The following is a 20,137-nucleotide window of genomic DNA, read 5'->3' on the forward strand; positions in this document are numbered from 1 at the left end:
TGTCCTGCCTCTGCACTGGTACAGCAGTTAGAAAGCCCCGAATGAAGCATTTATTTGACAATGCATGCAAAAGAACAGATGTTTTAACAAAGGCACATTCAGCAGGTAACATTTTAGAAATCTACCAGCTTTTTTCTCATGAGAACAACTTTCTTTAAGCACTGAAATCCAGGACTGGTGTTTCAAACTCCTCTCTGTAAAGCCTGGTTAATGCATTGGGACAAAATGACCCTGAAAATATCAGCAATATGTCATGGGTTGGGATGCTTCATCTCATCAAAGATGATTGGAGCAAGTAAATAAAGGAGTCTTCTATATAAAGAAATACTGCATTTACTCTGTTGCCCTTCCTACGGGGAGCTCAGGGCAGCATTCATGGTGTCATATGTGTGTGTTTTTTTATAATGGTGTTGTATGTATGTTTTATAATCACACAAACACCCTGTAAAGTAGGTTAAGGAGAGAGTGATTAGTCAAAGGTCACCCATTGAGTTTCATGGATGTGTGGGGATCAGTGGCATCGTTAGGGGGATGCAGGGGGTGTGGACCACACTGGGTAACGTGCACTGGGGAGTTGACACCACTACTGGCCAAAATTTTTTAAATCTTGGTATTTTTGAATAATGCCATCATGTCAATCGATATATAATTTCATGCAGAATGCAATGAAACAAACTGTGTTGAAATATCTCTATTCTGTAAAAAGTTATAGCCAAAAAAACCAGTGGAGGAGGGGCGATGGTGCATCACCAAACCCACTGCCCAAGGTGTTGCCCCACCCAATGCATGGGAGGTGGTCCATCACGGGGGGTGACATACTGACCTCTTATTCCAGGTGACGCAACCCTAGTGACACCACTGGTGGGGATTTGAATTCAAGTTTCTTTAATCTAATTCCAGCACTCTTTCCATACACTACACCAGCTATGTTATTATAACAGAAGTTTTCATTATGGGGTGGGGGTGGTAAAGCCTCTGGCAATGGTTGTTTGAGCTGCCCTAATATTGTATTGGCAACCTTCAGTCTCGAAAGACTCTGGTATCGCGCTCTGAAAGGTGGTTCTGGCACAGCGTCTAGTGTTGGCTGAAAAAGCCAATCCGGGAGTGACAATCCCTTCCACACCGGGAGCAAGTGCAGTCTGTCCCTGGTCTGTCTCCCTGGCTATGGACCTTGCTTCTTTGCCTCAGACTGTTGGCCAAGTGTCTCTTCAAACTGGGAAAGGCCATGCTGCACAGCCTGCCTCCAAGCGGGCCGCTCAGAGGCCAGGGTTTCCCACTTGTTGAGGTCCATCCCTAAGGCCTTCAGATCCCTCTTGCAGATGGGGGTGCCCTACATTAGGGGGTGCCCTAATGTAGGGCTGCTAACTTTTGAGTTCTAAAACTGTGATAACTGTGCAGGGCGACAGGGTGGGACCCAGAGGATTTCAGTGGGTCAGGAGATGGGGCTTGCAGCAGTGGCATAGCTAAGGGATCTGGCACCTGGGAGCAGAAAAAAGGCACCCCCTGACACCCCCAAGGTGTGGTACCTGGGGCGATTGACCCCCCTGCCCTCTCCCTGCCCTCTCCCTTAGCTATGCCACTGGCTTGGAGCAAAATCTTTCTGTGTTGGGCCAGGCCTGTATCAGCATGGGGGAATTGGCCCAGGCATTGCGCATATACTGAGCTCAGCGGCCATGCGCTTTAGTGTGCATGCATACACTGGAAATGAATATGTTTCTGTTATTTATTCTGTTGAAATAATTCTGGCGAGCAGGCCATGTTTGTGGACTTCAAGCGAAGAATTATAGTAACTGCCCTGAGGTGTTTTGCTGGTTCATGGTTAACACTACCCTATTGCCACATAGAGACAAGAGAATATCTGACTGCCATTGGCTGAGCTGCTAAGTTGCTAAAAAGAGTCCAGGCAGGCAGAAAAGGAAGAGTGGAAGAATAATGAACTGAAGGAAGTAGGAACCAGATGCCCAAGATGGCAAGAGGCCAAGGGCAGCAGGAGTATGGGGCTCAGGGAATGAGGATTGAGTTTCAGGAGAAGGCCAGTCGAATTAGGGGAAGAAGAGAAAGCCAGAGGGAGGCTTCTTATGGAAAGGAAAGCTACATGTGGCCAGGAGCTGCAGAGGCAGGGAATTACGTATTATTGATCTGAAGAAACAGCCACATCTTTGGCTGCAGGCCTCAGATTCAATGTTCTGTAAGGATATAAAGCAGTTTAAAACAGCCACAATTCTGGAATGGTCAAAACCGCACAACATATTGCACTAATGCCAACCACTACACACAGAAATCAAATCTCTGTAATTTTTGTAAGAAAAATTAATCCAGGACTCTTCTTCCAAATGTGTGTCCTTCGCAAAATCCTGTATCAAGAATCAGGTGTGAAAATAGTACTTCGTGGTGGCAAAGCCGAAACACCATTGCTGAGTTCAGTTTATTTTTATATAGAAGAGACCTTTATATACAGGACCGGGTGCTGGTTATGGGTGTTGAATTTGGGTCACCAGGTCAGATGCATCCCATCACCTGAGATTTCTGAGGGCTGAACTAATGATGTCATGAGGCAGGACCTGGTGATGTCAAAAGACAGCCATCCATTAAAAAATGCTGGAAGGTTCACAATGAACTGAGATTTTCTTTTGTTCCCTGAGGAAAAAAAAGCAAAACGTTGGAGAAACAGAGTCATTTTGGGCAGTGGCGTCACTAGGACTTGTGTCACCTGGTGTAGGAGGCTAGCGTGTCACCACTCTGATGGACCTCCTTCCATGCAGTCGGTGGGGCAAAGCCCCAGGTGGTGGGTGTGATGATGTACCATTGATGTAATCATTGCCCCCTGCTAGTTTTTTTGCTTTAACTTTTGATAGAATAGAGATATTTTGACGTGGTTTTTTTCATTGCATTCTGCATGACTTTACTCATCTATTGATATATAACATGATGGCATTATTTGAAAATACCAAGATTTAAAAATTTTTGTCCAGTAGTGGTGTCACCTCCTCTCATGCATATCATCTGGTGCAGCCCGCACCAGTCATATCCCTAGCAGCGCCACTGATTTGGGGCAATTCTAGTGGTCATTATATTCTTTGGATCCCCTAATCTCTTTCCATTGGTTTTCTTGCTTGTGGCACTGCAGTGTAGTAGCCATTGATAAACGTCATCTTAACACTGATGTGCTGTTGTAGCAAGGGTGGATTAGGTTATTAGAGGCTCAGAAAGATTTGCTTGCTGCACACCATTTTGTCTAGCTGGTAGCCTGCTGGCCAGATCTGGCCCTCAAATCAATTTTATCTGGTGTGTTAAAGACGTTGAACAATTTCACTCACAAAGAGTGAAATGCTTTCATGTTGTCAGAGAGAAATTTTAGCAGCCGGGATGCTAGCTCTCGCCTTGGGTTTTATATGTACAGTCAGCCTGCATCTTACGCAGAGTTTACTTGAGCCAATTTAACCCATTTTGTCCAGCCTACAGATGTAAACATTTGGTCCTTGTTGCATATATGCAATGTTGGGCAGAAATGGCTTAGCAACATGTACTTTGCAAATGAACAAAAAAATCAGAGAAAAAACAACAGTTTAAATAGTGCAGGCAATTCTGCCCACCATCCACTTACTAAATACATATTATTGACAGAATGTGAAATTCTGAATGAGGCTACTGTTCCTTCAGTCAGTCTCTGTTACCACCTGTCTCTCATAGTTTTTAAAGTGACAGTGCATATATTTTGGCTGTAATTTTTTTGACAACATGGGGCCCCCCGTATCAGTGGATTCAGTTAGCCACGGACTATGTCCGTGGGCCCCTGCACACCCCATCTGGAGCCAAAGGGAGCTCTGCTTCCCTCAGCTCCACAGGGTGAGGGAGTAGGCATTTGCCTGTATCTGCGGTTTCAGGTAACCAAGGGGTATTCCAGAATTTAATCCCCGTGGATATGGGATATGCCTGTATATGCAGTTTTGGCTTTACGCACTAACTCTGAAATGCAACCATAACGTAAGATGCAGGCTGACTTGTAATGGACTTGTCATGTCCAAGACCACATTATCCTGACTGTGACAGTTAGGTGGCACCTGTTAGGGTATCTAACAGGAATAACATAGCTACCTGACCACCTATGAGGAGTCAGTCTGTATGACAAAATACACATTTGGCCTCTGTATCAAATCTGGAGAATAAAGTGGCACCCAAGAATACAGAAATCTTTATACCAGATAGAGGAAACATAAGTGGTGTCAAACATAAGGCCGATTGTGGTTCCCAGAAGCAACTTATCTGGCCCCCATTATGACTGGGCTCTTTCATATCTCAAAAATGTGAACAAGATTTAACACTTTCTCTTCTGTCACTTGCAGCTCATAAGTTTCTGTGTGAGAACTAAGTGCTTCTTTCTGACCATCATCTAATTAATGATGTCACTTTCTGCTTAATGATGTCACTTCTAACCCTCAGCAGGCACCATGAATGCTAACTTTGGCCCTCTGTAATTAATGAGTTTAACATCCCTGGGATAGAGAGGTGAAAGATCTAAGTTCCCATTCCCAACTTCCCCACTTCACAGGGTTGTTGTGAAAATAAAACAGGGGTAAACCCATAGATGAGTTTCACATTGAGCCACCCAACAGAAGGGATGATGATAATATGATAAAACAAAACTCCAGAGGTAACTTTCAGCCACCTGTATAATAATCTGTGATCATCAGTATCTTTTGTGGGGTCTCATAATTAATGGAAAAACAATTTAGGCAAAGATACAGCTGCAAAGTTTTTATTTTATATATTTACTAAATTTAAATGCTGGGGGACCTGTTATCCAATCTGTGGTATCCACAGATTTGTTATCCAATGATTTGACTCACCACTGATACCAAGGTCCACTTTTAAATGCCTTGGAACAAGGAAAAAAGCAGCAAAATAAACTTTCCTGTTTTTGCACTGTTAAATAATTATAATTTTATTCCACTAGATTCCATAATTTGTCCATCTAGTGCAGTGATTTTCATCTCACGTCACACAGATAAGGCACTAAAATGGTCAGGGCACACCACCAGGTTTTTGACAGTTAACAAGGCACACCATGCTGCCAGTGGGGGGCTCACATCTCCCACTGGCCCTATTAATAAATGACCTTTCCCCAAATTCCAGTGGCACACATATGGACCACTTGCGGCACACCAGTGTGCCACAGCACAGTGGTTGAAAATGGCTGATCTATTGGCTGAATGAGATATTGCATCTATACCAATGTATTCTGGGGTGACAATAGAGGAGCAGGAAACCTGGAAGTGGGTCTTTAAAGCTATTTTTCCACTGATTTGGTATCCACTGATTTTTTTTAATTTACTGGGAGTTCCAGAATAGATCCCCAATGGATAATTAGGCACAACCTGTATTACTTTTCAGATAAGACAATCAAAGCAGATTACCAATACAGTGCATCAGTGAAACAGTTCAGCACATATGTCCTTTCATTTGTGCATAAGATACAGTTAGACTTCAGTATCCATGGGTGGTGGTGGGGGGTCCTGCCCCTGTGGATACTGAAACCTGCAGATAAATGAATCTGTGGGTCAATCTAATATTATCTCCAGATATGACTTGAGATGTTCTCTATCTACCATGTTCTGCACGCAGATAACCACCCTGTTCATTTCACTGGGCCAAGTGTGGGCTATATACTTATTGCTCAGATTCAGTTTTACATTGTGCAGATGTGTGTTGTTTTTTTTAAAATTGATAATGTCAAGGAAGTTTAATGCATCTGTGCCTTGTGACACAATAGCAACCTGTTCAAACCTGTTTGTTTTTGTGTGTCTTTTTAGAGATTTAAGGGGAAATAAGTTTGAATGTGACTGCAAAGCCAAGTGGTTGTTTTTGTGGTTAAAGATGACAAATTCCACTGTTTCTGATGTCCTGTGTGTTGGTCCAGCAGAGTTTCAGGACAAGAAGTTAAATGATGTCTCGAGTTATGATGATGAATGCACCACAACAGGTATTTTACAAAGCATATTTCATTGCAGATTAATAATTCTGAGAGTGTGGGTCACACAGGTCCATTCGCTCAAAATATGCAACATTTGTTGTACGTATTGTAAATGTATTGTATCGTAATATTGCTTTGGTGTGTTAGCATTTTGGAAAATGTTCTGTTTGTAATGATTACGTTGGTCTTTATATGGGTACTGAAGAGAGATTAATCAAGAAGCACACAACACAGTATTAATCAAGAACTTGGTCCTTTGATAAAATATACTCACTCACTGAATATTTTGTTTGAGTGATCAAATATAAAAGGGACGGCTTTCTTCTTCATTCTCCACTCACCTCCGCTCATCCTGAGTCTCTTGTTCCTAGATCTTTAAGAATAGGGTTATCTTCCTGGCAGGGCCTCAGAGGAATTTTTCAGGGGGTACAAAGTTTCTTTTGGGCCCCTTCCCTTCTCAGTTGGATCATAATTTCATATGATCATTAATCATATGATCTTTCTGTGAATTACGGCATATAAAACTGTGCAGGCTTACCCAAAATGCCAATGCTAGTCTTCATGTCATATATGCAAACCTTTTCTGAGATCCCAGGAAATTTCCAGCTCCCCTCCCCTGGCTTCCAGGCACCCTTTTTGACCCCAGTCCCAGGTTTGATGTACCCCCTGCACCCCCCCCCCCTCATGGGGCCTGCTTCCTAGATCACTTGCACATAAGTCTAGCCAAGAGTAAGGGTAAAATGAAATATTGTGGACAGCATGGAGAAACTGCCATAAATGACGATCTCCCCCAATCCCCAGGAATACGCATTAGCGTATACCATGTATCATTACGTTGTGCATGTGAATGGGTTGGAGAAACATAACGTGATAGCAATATGTCATGCAATGGATTTCATTCATTAGGATCAGGGGAGATTTCATTCAGTAGGATCAGGGGAGAATTGGATATGGGATATGAGAACTGGGTACTTTTGGCAGCAACTCCATTCCTCTATAACAGCCAGTTCTGCTTTTAGTTCTCTGTTTTGCTGTATGAGCTTGAATTCAAAGAATGGACATGGGTGCACATTTTTTTCCCTACACCTCCTGCTATATTGCTGCCCCATTGCTGAAGAAAAAGACTCATGTAAAACTGAACAATGGCTTTCCTTTTCAGCAGTGGAAACTACTGCTAAAGTAAATATTAAACAGAGTTCTGGCTGTGGGCGCCATTCTGTCTTACTTATGCATGTTTTTCTTTGTCCCCTGGCCATAGTATGCTATGTTACAGTCATCTCTGGGTTCTCATGTACTACAGTGAAGCTGGAGAGTCATTTATATCATGACGTTCAACTTCCATTTCTTCAAATGCATTCATTTGAAAGGGCCTTGTGTCTTCCCATTTTATAGCAAACCATTGGATTTGAGGAAATCTAGATTTAGGAGGGGAACATAAAAGTAGATTACTGGGGGTATAAACTCGCAAGCCAAGATACAAAATATAATTCAAGAGACAGAAAGATTAAATACTAAATGAAAACTCTTATTGTCTTATTGCTCTTATTGTCTCTAGCATCCCAGGAGCCCTTGTAAAAGGAAGAGAGAAAGGGATCTCTTTCCACATGAGAATGTGGTCCACCAGAATGTTGTCCACAGCTTGTGCTTGGCCCTCCTTTCCTGTGCCTTTTCCTGAGCTTGTATCCAGCTGGTCTGTTTTATTTCTCCTTCCATTGTAGAAAGATTTCATTCCATCTTTTTTTGTCTCTTCCGTTAGTTCCTTGCCTAACAGCCCAATCATATGCTTCCTCCCCATCGATGCAGTGGTGCAAAAATGGCTCACATTGCATCCTCCGGTGGGAGGTGGGGGGGTGGTCCCAGCGGTCTGGGTAAGTGAACATTTGTTTCATTACCTGGGGATAAACCTCCAAGGCACAGAGGGGTCTACTCAGATGTGCACCAGAGAAACAGCGGGTGCAGGTAGGCATGGACCCAGGCTGCAGCATCTGGTCTGGAAAGGGAATTTGGATTTGGCCACTACCTAACCCAACCCCTTCCCAGACCTGATCCTCCTTGCCCTTTTGCCACCCTGTTCTGCCCTGCCCCTTCCTTCCCTGCTGACTTACCTGGGTTGACAGACTAGAAAAGTGCCATTGCCATGTGTGAGACTCTCGGGGGAGTCCATGTGCTGGCTCCACGTGCTGTTGGAGGCCCTTTTGTGACTGCCATAAGGCAGTTGCCCCTGGCAGAATGCTTGTTCCACCAGCATTGGCACCCAATAGGATTGGGCTATAGGCCTGTGTTTTGTCACAAATCCTGTTCTGTTTGGTCTGGAAGCCTCTGCCCAGACTTCCTTTCTCCAGCTATGCTGCCCAGTATTCCAGTTTGGACCTTGTCAAAAGGCAGGGGAAGATCACATCCAGAAAACTAATGACATCTGCATAAAGGCATACATATGCACTTTAAGAAAAAACATGCTAAACCTACGCTTGTGCGTTAAGCACTCTATGTATTTCTGCAAAAGCCAGAAAACAACCTTGCACCACTCCAATAATTTTCTGGATTATAACCCAAGAGCATAAAAATTGCCTTGTTGTAGCAGATCCACAACCATCTATAGAAATCTGTTTCTAACAGCAGCCAGCCAGATGCCCTGAGGAAGCTCATGAGTGTGGTCTGAAAGGACAAGGCAATTTCCTTTTGTTTTTCACAGTATCAGAAATATACAGCTCCTGCATGGATAATAACTGTGAGTAGGTGCAGATGACATGAAATTGTCTAATTCTTTTTTAAAAGCTATTGAAATCCGTAGCCTTCACCACAGGGCTGATTTTTCATTGATTGCATTGGTATGATTGAATTCTCATTGATTGTGCCAGAATACAGTTAGGAATAGAGTGATCTGCTTGTGAAGGTACCGTGCCCTTGTAAACAAACCAAATTAAAAAAAAAAAAGGTTATTGATCTGAGACAATCAATCATGAGACAGCAGCTCTGGGTTGGGATCTAAAAGCTGGTTTGGGCATATACCTAAAGAACTCCAGTAAGGTGGACTTGTTTTCTCTAAACAAAAGATACCATGTCATACCACAAAGCTGCTTTTGAAAGGCTTTTTACTCTCAAACTGGGTACATGGTGTGTCATGGAAGGCTGCTGTTCAACAAACAAAAGCAAGAAGCTCAGAAATAACCATGCAGGTCTTTGGATCCTAATGCTAGTATGCTTTCTTTCTGCAACCCTGAAGTTAGCTGATGAAAAAAGCTAGTAGCTCCCCCCACCCCCAGCCACTTCCAGCTTGCCCCCAAACTCCCTTTTCATCCCCCCCCAGCCCCTGGAACAAAGGGAGCAAGTGACCAAAGACTGTGATCTCTGCTGGACCTCTTGCAAAGAGTGTCATTTTTTTCCCAGCACTTTTTGCAAGAGGTGTGAGTGGCAATCACGGGGGAAGGGGGAACAATTATGTGGGCAGGCAGACTGTTGCCCCCAGGCAGCCTACAACCTAGTGCAATTGCTACCCCTACACCTTCACTAGTTATGCCACTGACTGTGGGCACAATCCTAGTCCGCTTTCCAGCACTGACATAAGGGCAATGCAGCTCTCAGGTAAGGGAACAAACATTCCTTTACTTTGAGGAGGCCTCCGTGAGTGACACCCAACTGCAGGATGCAGCACATGCCCCATTGGCACAGCTGTGCCAGTGCTGGAAGGTTGGTTAGGTTCTGGGCCTGTATGATGCAACATGGATAACATGAAACTGTGTTTAAGAGAATGAATAGAGATGCCCTTGATTTCACATGTCACTCAGTTATAAACTCTCTGTGGGGGATTTATTAAGCAAGCCTTGCAGTACAATCCTGAGCCCATTTAGTCAGAAGTTAATCCAAATGAATTCTTCCTAATAAGCATGTTTAGGATTTCAGCTTTAGTCTTTCAATCCTCCCCCCTCCCCACAATATGGGAATAACAATACCGGTCTATCATGCAGTGCTGCTGTAAATGCTACTGAGACTGCAGGGAAAGCAGCACCTCAACATTCTTGGCATTCACCCCATGTGGGTACACTTTTTAAAGATCGCATAGGAAACTCCAGCCTAGAGAGATGCAGCCTGTGGTGGGTTTGAACTTGTGTAATATATATTCAAAGCCTTGGTGGACTTTGCAATCTGTGGCATCGATGCAAGGTGTTTTGGAGCTTTTCCCAGCTGCACAGTTGCTACTTGAGTGGAAGGGCAACCGAAAAGAAAGAAAGAAAAGTTGTTGCTTCAGAATGGATAAAATCAGCAAAATGTGTTCCAGTTTTCAAAATAGCAGCAGCAGGAGAAGAAAAATGCTGAGAAAGCAAAGCAAGGCCATTAGCGAAGGAACAGTCCCGTAGCCCGCCTCTGGAGTGGAAATGCAATTCTTTACAGAGTATTCCAGCAGAGTGAGGTGGAAAGCTTTAGAGACCATGCTGTGAAACAAATTGCAGAAATGCCCTCCTTTGCTGTTGGTTTCTGTGACTTTGAAGCAAATTGGGTGTATTGTTTTTAAGCTATTTCTTGTTTAGGATTTCCCTAAATACAGGTAGGACAACCTGTATCCTCAGCAATGGTCTGTTAGAAATTAGCTCAAGATTTCCCACTGTTGAGGTATGGAGCCCATGGGGTGTGTGTGTGTGTGTGTGTAACAGGATCTAGGAAGAGCTAGGAGGGACATAGTTAGTGATAGTATGTTCCTGCAAAATTATTTATTTTTCACATTTTTATACTACCCTTCCTCCAAAGAGCTCAAGAGCAGTGGTGTACACAGCTGCTCCCCTCCTTTTGGCCTCACAACAACCCTGTGAGGTAGGTGATGCTGAGAGAAAGTGACTGACCCATGGTCACCCAGGAAACTTCATGGCTGAGGGGGGATTTGAACCTGGATCTTTCAGGTCTAATTATCCTACCAGCTTGGAGAGATGTGCCCTTTTGCCCATTTCCTTGAAATTGACAGCCAGACTACAAATGGCTGTGGCAGGCCTGTGCCTTTAAATACAGGTCTGCCCCAATCAATTGTCAGGGGTTTGACTTGACTTGAATTCAAATCAAGTTTGAATTGACTTGATCAATTGTAAGTTTCAAGTCTGAAAGGGATGCATGTGTAAGGGGTGCTAAACTCTATCCCCATCTTCTCCTTCCCCCCCCCTTTTTGGAAACTTTCCCCCTAAAGCAGGGGTGTCCAAACTTTTTTTGCAGGAGGACCACTTCATCTTTCTGAGAGTGTCAGGGCCCAGGAAAAAAAAAGAGTTAATTTACATTTCAAATTTGAATAAATTTACATAAATGAATACATTAGAGATGGAACTTGTGTGAATGAATGAAGGTCTTGCAATAGCTCATGGCCTATAAAAGGACTTGCACAAAGCAGGGCTGGCCTTTCCTTTGCTTCCACTGCTGCATCATAGACATGAAATAGCAAACAGTGGAGGGAGCGCTCATCCCACAGCTCACACGAGAGGTCAAACAGTTGGCCGTCACATTGAGAGCAGTTCCGTTGGGCAAATGTGGACTCCAGCAAGTCTCCGGAGGGCCAGAGCTCATTGGAGACTGGGGGCTCCCAGTGGGCCTTACTGGGAGTTCTCAAGGGCCGCAAGTGGCCCCAGTGCTGGGGTTTGGGCACCCCTGCCCTAAAGTAATTCTCCCACTCCCAAAAAGCCAAGCTGAGATTTTGAAAGTGAGCCAAAATAGGAGGGAGGGAGGTGTTAAAGAAAAACTAAGTGCTCTCCGTCAACCTGCTCCTTTGGCACTTTAACTAGCATTGTTCTCCCCCTTGATATTAGATAGGTAGATCTCACATTTAAAGCCATTGATCTGCTGGTGTCATATATTGTTTCGTCCTAAGCAAAAAGAACTGTCTTCTACCGCATGAGTCTACCCAAACCCTATACTCATCATAGAGACCCTCCCTGGGCTCCTAGTGCTAAACGTAGGCTGATGGTGACCAGAGAGAAGGTTTAATACTCCCTTTTTACTCCCCACACTGGTTTCGTATAAGTTTCTGAGTGCAATTCAAGGTTCTGTTTGTTACCTTTAATACCCTTTATGGTTTGGCCCTCTTTTTTTGCTACATCAGTGTCTCCCTATCTCCTGGGGGGGGGGGGCTCTACTCTGCGCACCACCATCAAGCAAGGCTTGTCTGACATGCGTGCAGGGCAGGATCTTCTTTGTGGTAACCCTGTGGATCTGGAACCCCCTTCTTCAGCAGTTTGGTAGCTTCTTCTTCCCTGCCTTTAAAAATGTGCTTAAGGTGTATGTGCTTCAGCAGGTGTTTGGGATCTAAAGTTGAATCGTCTGTGTTGGTCTGCTACTGAGATTTGTTCTAATTTCTTTCTTGTTTTGCTTTTGCTGACTATTACTATTATTGAAAATGCCTTTTAATCTTATGATCATGTTCACCAACTTGGGGCCTTTGGGTGAAAAGCAGGACAAGAATTGAATGAATGAATGAATGAATGAATATTTGGGGCGCATTCCTTCCTGAAAGGTAATATTGATGTCTTTTTGGTGCCAGGTAAAGGCTTTTTAAAAAAAAAACTTGCCCAGACTTTCCAGCATATTGAATTGCTATTTTTATTGTTATCTTTGTGGATTAAGTGGATGTTATCAACTCATGACAGCTGCTTCTGTGATTTTTATGGTGTTCTACTTGGGTCTGTTTTTACTGTATTGTTTTTATTCTTTGATTGTACACTGTCCTGGGAGCTTAATGAAGATCAGTGCAACCACGGAGATCTCTTCTTTGTCCCCCAAGGCAGGTAGCTCCATGTTAAAGCAGTTGTAGAGTGACATCTTGGTGGGGGGAGTAATAAGTAGGACTGACACAGGATACGATAGTCTATGCATATTTATTGATTCTCCCCCCCCCCCCCAGTGGGGCCAGCTCAGACACAGTCATCCCATCCCTGGTAGGGGCCCTTGTCTAAATCGAAGATGTGTGGTTCCTTAGGTGCAAAGGGCCCAGGCTACCTGCAGCTCTAGGAGCAAGGATGGGTCTAGTGCTAGCCTACGCATGTTTACTCAGAAGTAAGCTCCAGTATTCAGTAGGATTTACTCCCAGGGAAATCTGCATAGGATTTGTAACCTTAATGTAACATGAGCTACATACTGTCTCTCAAGCAGCTCTTGGGAAAGATGATAGCCTAGAAATTAACATATGCCCCTAGAAAATTTCTCAGTTTGCCTCTTGTTGAGCCTGATGCATATTCTCAACTAACAACCCAATCTTCTGTAATTTCCTGTGCGGTGATGCGGCGGTGCCAACACAGTGTCTGCTTTATCCCATGGGGGAGTTTCAGTCTCCAGGGGCCTGCTCGGGATAAGGGAACATTTGTTCCCTTGCCTTGGGGTAAGCTTAGGGAAGCCCTCCAGGTCTACCTGAACCGGTGCCAGCAGTATTGCTGCATCAGTCTGCGTGGACCCGTGAAGGTGGATTGAACCGGGGGTGTGTGTGTGAGAATTTGGCAGTCGCAGATGCCACTGAACCAACCCCCTTCCTGGATCTGATCCACCCTCCTCCATGCCTCTGTCGCTTCTCTATTCCGCCCACCACACCCTGTTCCTCCCCTCCCTGCCTCCCTCCTGCCCCCTGCATGGTCTTACCTGCAGTGGCAGGCATCCCTGTTACATCATGGCATGCACCCAGCTGCTCGCTACTTGCTGGCAGTAGCCAGGCCACACACACCAACCCACTGCATTTGCAACAACTAGGAAATGTGTTACACCACTGGAACGTGCATTCCAGTGGCATGAGTACCTAGGATTGGGTCGTAAGGTCCTTTGGAAGAAAGTTTCAAAGGTAGAACCTGAGTGTTGCTGCAGATGTTGTAACCACACCTGCTGTAGGACAAATCCTAGAGCTCGACTACCCCTCCCCCCAGCTCCCCCTTGACTACATTCCTGGTTGAGAGTCACAACTCACTAGTTAAGACTAATGTCTATACCACTTAGCAGTTCAGGAGCACTGGGTGTCTGGTCACCTTTGTGAGCACTGAGTATACTGAACGAGTCCAATATGGCAGTACTTCCATTTACTGTTTCAGTTCTTTACTTACGTATCCAATAGCATGCTTTGATTGTTTTTTTAAATTATTCATGTAAAATAGGAAGCAGATCGATACTAATAATACTTGATATATATTTAAAATTCAGTCTGGAACTAAAGTTCAAATGGCACAGAGGACACGTCTTTAATACTCTTTCTCCACGGGCACAGTTGTAACTTTTTGAAATTAAATGTGCTTACAGATTTTGTGATTCATCAGATTTTGCCCTACCAGTCTGTTTCAGTGGACACGTTTCATTCAAAAAATGATGTTTATGTAGCCATCGCCCAGCCGAGCATGGAGAACTGCATGGTTCTAGAGTGGGATCACATTGAGAAAAACTTCAGGAGTTATGACAACATTACTGGTAAAAACAAACATATACAGTATGACTTATTTGCTTCATTGCTGAATTGCCTCCTATGTACTTTGGCTTTTTTTTTTTACTTCCATGCACATAAAAAAATCTTTTCACATTGGAAAGGTTACTGTCTCCTTACTAATCTCAGCAGAAATTCAACTGAAATCATTGGAGAAACAAAATTGTCATATCAAAGGTCACTAGGAATTTGGTTATTATTATAATGGGTGGAAAGTGAGTGGAAATAAAGCCTATATATTTCAGAGACCCCCTAGGGCCCAACAGTAAGTATGGGTGCAATCCAAACCTGCGCTGGAGCAAGCAAGCCAGGAGGCTTGCACTGAATCCAACACAGGTTCGTTGGGTGCAGCAGCTCAGCCAAGGGCAAGGGGAAGCTCTTCCCCTTAACCCTGGGTAAGGGCTGCATGCCCCAATGGGTCTCCTTGGACCTGTGCCACCTCTGGAGGTGGCGTAAGTCCGAGGAGAGCAGAGCGGCTTGAAGCTGCTCCATTCTATCCAGGGTCAGGGGTTGGGATCCGCCATAACTGCCGGGTCCCAGCCCTGCTCCTGGCTCCCTGCGCGCCCGTCCCCGGGGTTGCCCACCCTCCCCCACCCAGAAATGCCCCCTCCCGCCCCCCACGCCTGCCTTTGCCGCTTGTGTTGGCGCAAGCATGCCGACACAAGCGGCATCGTGGGAGCCGCCGCAGAAGCTTCTGCCTGCCTCCGCGCGTCAGCGCATCTAAATGCACTGACGCAGCTCCCACCAACGGAGGCGCAAACGTGCGTTACAGCGGCTGCCACCCTCCAATGACTTCCCAAGGGACTTGGGCCAGCATAACACACCTTTTGGATTGCGTCCTATGTCACACTCTTGTGTGACCAAGAGACGGAATGCAAGGCATAAGAAAAGGGTTAAATTCCCCTCCCCTTTTTAAGAGACAGGATCTTCAGGGATCTTCAGTATCTTGTCTAGTTTGGCCCTAACATAGGACAAAGTGATGAAAATTAGGACCTGGTTTTTAAAGATATGATCCCGAAAGATAGTTACAGCTACTTGACAGGAAGGAATGATAAACCTTTATAATAAAACTTATTCCAGGAAATAAATTTCATTATTTTTCCACTATACTAGATTCTACAAATCAGACAAGCAATGTTTGGAAGGGGGATCCAAAGTTGTGAACCCAAAATGTTAGCCATTCCCTTTCTGGGCCTTTTTCTCTCCTACCTAAAAGCATGATGGGAACTTTTGTCTTCTAATTTTAGCTTCCTTTTCCTTTCCTTTCTTTGTCCTTTCACACATGACAAGTCTCACAGCACTTTTTTCAGGTTGCTAGTTGTTAGCTAATAAATGACAGTGTGATGCTTATTTAGCCGTATTAGGTCTAATTATGATAAACAGGGACCATTAATGGACTTGAATCCATTCCAGTTCAGTGTCATTCCTCATTCCTATGGGGACATCCTGCTTTAGAAAATCTATAGTAGGAACATCTGAACTGATCGTTTCCTTAATGTCCTTGTTAGATTCTTTAATTTGTAATAGGGATGTAACCCTGCTCTGGTATCTGGTCCCCCCTGCAGGTTCAGAACCTTCTCAGGGTGAGAGGGAGGAAAAGGATCTGAATATCTGCAGCATCTTTTTTAGTGAGCTTAGCTGGGCCAGAGCATCTGACCAAAGGAAAGAGGCAAAATGATAGGTTAGAGAGATGAGTTGAAATCAGTTTCTAAAAAGCAATCTAGACAGAAAAGGAAAGCATGGAGAGAGAGGGGAGGTTGCAGGACCTACAGGAACAAGAAACTGGATTCAAGAACAGTGTCAAGACCGGCAGAAACAGAACAAGAATCAGAGTTTGGGCTGCACACAGTAACTGCTTTGTTGCACAAACAAAACTGTTATCCAGAAGGAGACATTTCCATAGTGACAGGAGAGGGCAATGATAAGTCACTGTAGGCATGGGATGGAGTGAGACCAGGCAAGATCCTTGCGCCCTAGGAGCGCTTTGGTCCTAAAAGATGCTGTGGTTCGCACTTTCATAATACGCTTGCTTCCAGGAGAGCTATAGTTTGAGTCCACTCCCTTAGATTGGGGGCCCTGAACATAGCAATACCATGTCTTTTGTCCACTTGACTTTTGTCCACTTGACTTTCATTGCTTTGCTCTTTCAGCCAATTTCAATTATAACCACATTTCAAATTTCGTCCATCTGCTTTCCTCTTTCATCTGATTTCACCCAATCTTCCATGACATTTGTCAACATTCTTATGTATATTTTTCTTTATTTCTGTTTATTTAGGCTTTGCATATATTCACGTGTGTTAGGTAGTTACTTATGTTTTCTGCTGGCCAAAATTAAGTGGCCAGCTAAATCAGGCTATGCTTTGACATGCATCCATTTTTGACTTTCATCCATGCTCTGGTCCCTGACCGGACAAAAGTACACAGTATTGCTGTCCAGTTAAAAGGTTCAGCAGTCTCTGTTTACTAAATCTCAAGGAAGACCAGCTCACCTTCATGCTGACCTTCTAGTTTGTAATTGAAAAATGAGCACAAAACATCATGTCCCGTTCTTTGTTCCGTTTGGTGCTATTGGTGTTGGGGTGTAACAAAATAGCATTTTAGCTAATCACTACTGTACTGAATTTAAAAAAAGTTGGTGCAGAAATACAATCTTATTAGCACAGAGCAGGAAGAAGGTTGCTGGATAGCTTTAAAACAGGACATTTTTAGGGTCAAAGCTTGTTGATGTCAGTTTTGCTGATCTTTTCCCACGGCAGAAGGGCCGTTCTCTTGAACTGAAGGCAGAGACACAAGGTTGATGAGGTTAACAGGGTTCTCGGGCTGCGGTTCTATATCCATTTACCTGGGAATAAGACCCACTGAACTCAGTGAGCTTTAGTTCTGAGAAGATATGCAAAGGATTGAGCTACATGCTGGTTTATAAAACTAGTGCTTTTGCCAAGTAGCCCTGCATTATGTGTGTCCTTATGGTCTCAAAGTGTGTGTTCATCTGCAAGAGGGATCTGAAGGCCTTAGGAGTGGACCTCAACAAGTGGGAAACCCTGGCCTCTGAGCGGCCCGCTTGGAGGCAGGCTGTGCAGCATGGCCAGAGACACTTGGCCAACAGTCTGAGGCAAAGAGGCAAAGAAGGAAGGCCCATAGCCAGGGAGACAGACCAGGGACAGACTGCACTTGCTCCCAGTGTGGAAGGGATTGTCACTCCCGAATCGGCCTTTTCAGCCACACTAGACGCTGTTCCAGAACCACCATTCAGAGCGCGATACCATAGTCTTTCGAGACTGAAGTTTGCCAAGTACACTACATGGTCTCAAAAGTATATATCTTAAATTGTTTTCGTGGATACTTCTGGACACTGAGCTTTACTGGAAAAAAAAACACAGTCCTAGCTCATTACTCACACTTTGAACCATATGATATTGTCCCTGCAAAAACTGGTGTTGCTCGTTTCCTATCACTGAGATCACTAATTGAAGTTGCTGAACTTTAATGATTCTTCGGTCAGAAAACACAACGGTTCCTACATTTTGCTTTGGTGATGGAAGTTGCAGTGATATCACAAGCACTTGTCTGCTGGGTGTTCTCCAGGTTGTCCCTAAGTAGGCTTGTTTCCAGGCTTGCCTTGTTGGAACTCCCCTGATACAATAGAGGCTGGTGAATCTCCATGGACAGTGTGTGTTCAGGCATCAGAGCCCTCTACAAGCAGAAAAGAGAATAATTTATTTTCTGATTAAAATTTGAAGCCTTACCAACAGTATATCCACACAATGCTCTTTAACATTGACGGTAGTTCTATTCAGACTTTATGTGATATTGTAGCCAAAGGAGCATTTAACTGCTAACTAGGCCAAGAGGCACCTTTTAAAATGGCATCCTCTTATAGTGGGAGGAGGCACCAAACATCCCTCATCACCCCAGCATTATTTTCCAGCGGCTGTTACTGTGTCTCTTTGCATTTTTTTTAAAGATTATTTATGTATTTTTTCACATTTTATACCACACTTTCTCCAAGAAGCTCAAGTGTACATGACTCCTTCCCTCCTCTTGCCTTCACAATAACCCTGTGAGTAGGTTAGGCTGACTGGCCCAACGTCACTCAGGAAGCTTCCTCCGTGAGTGGGGATTTGAACCTGGATCTTTCAGGTCTAATTCCAACACCCTTCTGCAACCACTACACCCTTCTGGCTCTTCTTATGAGTGGGGAAGGGAACCATTTATTGATTTATTTTGCTATGCAAACCACTTTGTGAATATTTTTTTTTGGGGGGAAGGCAGTATATAAATATTCTTAATGAATAATAATAATGATTTTCCTGTTGAGATTCACAAAGCTGCATGTATATAATATGATCAATGGAAATGTCTTCTTATAGTTGTCTTGATTGTCCCACATTCAAAGGACATTCAAAGCTGCAAGAAATTAATCAACGTTTTGTGTTCAAGGTTAAATTGTTGTCTGCTAATATTCCTGCTTTGCTTGAGCCAACAGGTCAGTCCATTGTAGGATGCAAGGCTATCCTGATTGACGATCAGGTTTTCGTGGTGGTGGCTCAGCTTTTCGGTGGCTCGCACATTTATAAGTACGATGACCGCTGGACAAAGTTTGTCAAATTCCAGGACATAGAAGTCTCCCGCATTTCAAAGCCGAATGATATAGAGCTCTTTCAGATAGAGAGTGAAACCTTCTTTGTCATTGCGGATAGCTCGAAAGCTGGCTTGACGACAATTTATAAGTGGAATAACAAAGGATTCTACTCTTACCAGTCCCTGCATGAATGGTTCCGGGATACAGATGCTGAGTTTGTTGATATAGATGGAAAATCTCATCTGATCCTGTCAAGCCGCTCACAGATTCCTATTATCCTTCAATGGAACAAAAGTTCCAAGAAGTTTCTCCCACACAGCGAGATCCCCAACATGGAAGATGTGTTGGCTGTGAAAAGCTTTCGAATACAGGACAACCTCTACATCTCCCTGACAAGATTTATTGGCGATTCGAGAATCATGAAGTGGAATAGCAAGCAGTTTGTGGAGATCCAGGCTCTCCCTTCTCGGGGAGCCATGACCCTCCAACCATTCTCCTTCAAGGATAATCACTACCTAGCCCTGGGAAGTGACTATACCTTCTCCCAAATATTCCTGTGGGATAACGAGAAGAAGCTTTTTAAAATATTGAAGGAGATCTACGTGCAGGCACCTCGCTCGTTTACAGCTGTGTCGACAGATAAAAGAGATTTTTTCTTTGCTTCCAGTTTTAAAGGCCACACGCAAATATTTGAACACATAATTGTTGACTTGAGTTTATGAAAGAGCTGTGGGAGGGAGGTGTGGGGGGGTGACTTCATGTACAATGACATTTTCACTTAAAAACACATGGAGAGATTACTCACTTTCGGAGGTAGGATGCGCCTGCGGCATTAGTCAGGAGTTTGGGGAACTTTTTAGAAGTTTGCGTATTTAATCAGGGATTGCATTAACTTGGTTAACTGCATGCCAGGCCCATTTTGCCATTTGTAAAAGGCACTTAAAAGCCTATAATTATGCCAAGAAATTGTGCAATGCATTAGAATTCTTAACACAACTAAAACATTGATGACGGTGGGCAACCAGAAGAGGCAGGACGGGTGCGTGTAGAAACAAAAGAGGATTTCAAAATTGCCAGCGTGGCAACCCTCCTTTGACCTTTTAAGAACTGCTATTTAGAGAACAACCGCACCAATTGGTCAGTGATTTGTAAACACTGA

The 20,137-nt window shown here is 44.0% G+C and overlaps 1 protein-coding gene across 1 annotated transcript in view; it reads left to right on the forward strand.

The window, feature by feature from the left end:
• Positions 1 to 19,700, forward strand: part of LGI2 (leucine rich repeat LGI family member 2) — a 36,581-nt gene extending 16,881 nt beyond the window's left edge. Inside the window, exons 6-8 of the mRNA XM_066632451.1 lie at positions 5,811 to 5,980; positions 14,216 to 14,380; positions 18,883 to 19,700. Of these exons, the coding sequence (XP_066488548.1) occupies positions 5,811 to 5,980; positions 14,216 to 14,380; positions 18,883 to 19,700 (1,153 nt within the window). The remainder of the gene's footprint in view (positions 1 to 5,810; positions 5,981 to 14,215; positions 14,381 to 18,882) is intronic.
• Positions 19,701 to 20,137: the final 437 nt, after the last annotated feature.

This window comes from Tiliqua scincoides, chromosome 6 (assembly GCF_035046505.1).
Source record: "Tiliqua scincoides isolate rTilSci1 chromosome 6, rTilSci1.hap2, whole genome shotgun sequence".
NCBI lineage: Eukaryota > Metazoa > Chordata > Lepidosauria > Squamata > Scincidae > Tiliqua > Tiliqua scincoides.